This window comes from Dermacentor albipictus, chromosome 3 (genome assembly GCF_038994185.2).
Source record: "Dermacentor albipictus isolate Rhodes 1998 colony chromosome 3, USDA_Dalb.pri_finalv2, whole genome shotgun sequence".
NCBI lineage: Eukaryota > Metazoa > Arthropoda > Arachnida > Ixodida > Ixodidae > Dermacentor > Dermacentor albipictus.
Window position 1 is genome coordinate 190991301 of NC_091823.1, and position 4452 is coordinate 190995752.

The following is a 4452-nucleotide window of genomic DNA, read 5'->3' on the forward strand; positions in this document are numbered from 1 at the left end:
TACTTAAGAGCGACGCTTTCATCGGGCCACTTCAGTGGGCTGGACGGAGCGGCAGCCATGCAACCGCTTCAAAACCCGTTATTGTTTGTTGTACAGATTCTGGCGTTCCTCGGCACGTGGCAGCCCTTGGATTCCTTTTGCGAAGCTATCGTCCTGCCTCTATCACCATGTTACGTCAGAGGTGAACACTATGGCGGAAACGCCACATCATCAACCCTTGACACGGCGTACATCGTGCCCCGACTTGGCTGGCCATTCCCATCGCCTACGACACCAGTCAGCCGGACGTACTTAAGAGCGACGCTTTCATCGGGCCACTTCAGTGGGCTGGACGGAGCGGCAGCCATGCAACCGCTTCAAAACCCGTTATTGTTTGTTGTACAGATTCTGGCGTTCCTCGGCACGTGGCAGCCCTTGGATTCCTTTTGCGAAGCTATCGTCCTGCCTCTATCACCATGTTACGTCAGAGGTGAACACTATGGCGGAAACGCCACATCATCAACCCTTGACACGGCGTACATCGTGCCCCGACTTGGCTGGCCATTCCCATCGCCTACGACACCAGTCAGCCGGACATACTTAAGAGCGACGCTTTCATCGGGCCACTTCAGTGAGCTTGTCGGAGCGGCAGCCATGCAACTGCTTCAAAACCCGTTCTTGTTTGTTGTACAGGTTGGTAAACACCCGTCGTTGCACGCTAAGCGATCCAGTCATATCTGTCTGCTGCTCTTCCCAGGTCCACTGGTGATTCTTTGTGATTTTTTTGAGTGTATATATGTTGTCAAATTGCTTATGTTAGCTGGGGATGTGGAACAGAACCCTGGTCCTCAAAAGGAGATTCTACAGGTTTTCCCGCTCAATTTAATCCAAGCGCCAGTCAATTTAATCTGAGTGCCAGTCAATTTAATCTAAGCGCCAGTCAATTTAATCCAAGTGCCAGTGATTTTAATCCGAGCGCCACTGAATTTAATCCAAACGTCACTCAATTTAATCCGAACGCCAGCCGAAATAATCCAAACGCCAGTGAATTTAATCCAGACACAACGGAATTCAAGAACCTTTAGATTTCAAGATTTCTGAAAATTTGTGAACATATTATGAGTTAACAGCCTGAAAATGAAAGAGCGAGGTGATAGACCAGTAGCTATCCTTCGACGGGACTAACGACAACTTTTGTAGGTTTTGAGGCGAAAAGCTTCAGCCGGCCTATGTCGGAATTGGCTCCGTAAGCTTGTTCGGAGTCGAATTGGCTCCGTAAGCGTGTACGGAGGCGGCGCAGGTGGCCACTGCCGCGCGCTTGGCGTCATTGTTTGACGTTCTCCGCAAGCGCGTGTTTATCGAAGAGGCCGTCTTATAACCGCTTGCCGGAGATATATAGACGTGCGCATTCAACATGGAAGGAAAAGAGAGCGATACTACCGATACAGAAAGCTGTGTTTATGGCTGTACAGAAATCGCAAGACAATGTGCCCAACAATGATGAATAAAGAAGTTTAATAATCCTGCATAACCTATGGTATATATCATTGATAAGCAATTTGCATAACTAAACAAGGCACATGTATAGCATAAACATAAGCTAACCAAAGCATATCCATAAGTGAAACCGTGAGCATAACCATAAGCTAAATCATAAAGCATAACCATAAGCTAAACCGTAAGCATATCCATACCTTAAGCCATAAGCCTATTCATAAGTTAAACCGTAAGCATATCCATAGGCTAAATCATAAAGCATAGCCATAAGCTAAACCGTTAGCATAACCATAGGTTAAATCATAAAGCATAACCATAAGCTAAACCATAAGCATCAGCGAACCTTTTCCCTTCGAGATATCCAGGCTTAACCTTAGCTAAGCCCCAGCCATTTTTTTTATTTTCTACTTCGTTATGAGAGCGACACAGCAGATGACAATTCTCGAAATTAATTGAGAGGAAACGTCAGCATGAGTACGTCGAGTTAATGGTACACATGCGATTTGGTCATGGCTATCAAACGAAACAATAAAGGTTGATTCGATGATAATCACTAGGCCCTCGCCAGGAAGCTAGTGATTACTATAGCTTCGTAGTAGTACTCGACGCACTCATGCTGACGTTTCCTCTCAATTAATTTCGAGAATTGTCATCTGCTGTGTCGCTCTCATAATGAAGTAGAAAATAAAAAAAATGGCTGGGGCTTAGCTAAGGTTAAGCCTGGATATCTCGAAGGGAAAAGGTTCGCTGATGCATATGGTTTAGCTTATGGTTATGCTTTATGATTTAACCTATGGTTATGCTAACGGTTTAGCTTATGGCTATGCTTTATGATTTAGCCTATGGATATGCTTACGGTTTAACTTATGAATAGGCTTATGGCTTAAGGTATGGATATGCTTACGGTTTAGCTTATGGTTATGCTTTATGATTTAGCCTATGGTTTTGCTCACGGTTTCACTTATGGATATGCTTTGGTTAGCTTATATTTATGCTATACATGTGCCTTGTTTAGTTATGCAAATTGCTTATCAATGGTATATACCATAAGTTATGCAGGATTATTAAACTTCTGTATTCATCATTGTTGGGCACATTGTCTTGCGATTTCTGTACAGCCATAAACACAGCTTTCTGTATCGGTAGTATCACTCTCTTTTCCTTCCATGTTGAATGCGCACGTCTATATATCTCCGGCAAGCGGTTATAAGACGGCCTCTGCGATAAACACGCTCTTGCGGAGAACCTCAAACGATGACGCCAAGCGCGCGGCAGTGGCCACCTGCGCCGCCTCCGAACACGCTTACGGAGCCAATTCGACTCCGAACATGCTTACGGAGCCAATTCGACTCCGAACATGCTTACGGAGCCAACTCCGACATACGCCGGCTGAAGCTTTTCGCCTCAAAACCTACAAAAGTTGTTGTTAGTCCCGTGGAAGGATAGCTACTGGTCTATCACCTCGCTCTTTCATTTTCAGGCTGTTAACTCATAATATGTTCACAAATTTTCAGAAGTCTTGAAATCTAAAGGTTCTTGAATTCCGTTGTGTCTGGATTAAATTCACTGGCGTTTGGATTATTTCGGATGGCGTTCGGATTAAATTCAGTGGCGTTTGGATTAAATTGAGTGGCGCTCGGATTAAAATTGAGTGGCGCTCGGATTAAAATCACTGGCACTTGGATTAAATTGACTGGCACGTGGATTAAATTGAGTGGGAAAACCTGTAGACGCCATTGCGGCCTTGTCGGCTAAAAGTGACGCACACCATACCGAGGTAATAGGGATGCTATCAGAGGTCCGAGCTAATCAGCAAAAACTTGAGGAAAAAGTTTCCAGCTTAGCCAGTAGGGTCGCAACAGTTGAATCCCTGGTGGAATCATATGAAGCAAATCAGAATGGTGTTGATCTACCGAGAGTAGTCGATGAAGCTGTGCGAGACCAAACTGCAGCAATAATTTCTCGGTTGGACGAGCTGGAAGATAGCTCTCGCCGTGACAACCTTATATTCTACGGGATTCCTGACGTCCCAGCTGAGAACTGGTCCGAATCTGAAACTAAAATTCGAAACTGCCTTACTAGTTTACTACAGATAACTTTAATAGACGAAGCCATTTCCCGCGCCCACAGGCTGGGTTCCTATGCAGTAAATAAACACCGGCCCATAATCGTAAAATTCTCGTCCTCAAAACTTAAGCAAAAGGTTTTCACTGAGCGAAAAAAATTCAAAGGTTCTGGAATTTCTGTTAGCGAAGACTTCTGCCGCGCCACACGCTTGTCACAGAAAAAATTGATTGAATTCGGAAAGGCTAGCGGACAGAAATATGCGCTACGGCTCAACCGTCTAGAAATCGACAAAAAAACTTATATTTACTGTCCGGTAACTGATCGTGTGTGCGAAATCCACACAAACGAGCTTCGTTCAACAAATTCTGTCCCATATGCACCTTCTGATGGCCCTAGCAATTCGCAAACATAGTGGAGTCATGGTCCGGTGGCAAAAAATATTTCTCTTTTGTATTCAAATATTCGCAGCGTATGCAATAAGCGGGATGCTTTATCTTCTGTCGTTGACACGTGCAGCGCCGATATTGTTATCCTGACAGAGACATGGCTTTCTAGCAAAATTGAAGACCGTGAAATTTTGGAATGCGAGGGTGTTTACCGTTTCTATCGACATGACCGCGATGTGCGGTGTGGTGGTGGTGTACTTATCGGTGTTCGTGATTCGATTACCGCTGCTGCAATTGAGCTTGCCTCACCATTAGAGCTAGTGTGCATGCGCGTAGGCTTCGAACGCAAAAATTTTATCATTTGCGTCGTTTACAGGCCCCCTTCCTCACCTAACACATTTTGTTCAGACCTTCACGATGCCTTAAATAGTCTCATTTTACGGTTTCCTTCCACGCCATTAATACTCCTTGGGGACTTTAACTTTCCTGGCATTAACTGGCATACTAATCCCCCTTCAACCCA

At 44.8% G+C, this 4452-nt stretch overlaps 1 protein-coding gene across 1 annotated transcript; it reads left to right on the forward strand.

The window, feature by feature from the left end:
- Positions 1-633: 633 nt before the first annotated feature.
- LOC135908714 (uncharacterized) lies at positions 634-4211 on the forward strand. The gene is made up of 3 exons (XM_065440572.2): positions 634-846; positions 2121-2136; positions 3207-4211. The coding sequence occupies exons 1-3, from the start codon at positions 634-636 to the stop codon at positions 3953-3955; spliced, it is 978 nt and encodes a 325-aa protein (XP_065296644.2). The 3' UTR covers positions 3956-4211.
- The last annotated feature ends 241 nt before the right edge of the window (positions 4212-4452 follow it).

Excerpts from the sequence above, each read along its gene's own strand:
- LOC135908714 (XM_065440572.2), top strand. The coding sequence starts at position 634 with ATGCAACTGCTTCAAAACCCGTTCTTGTTTGTTGTACAGGTTGGTAAA.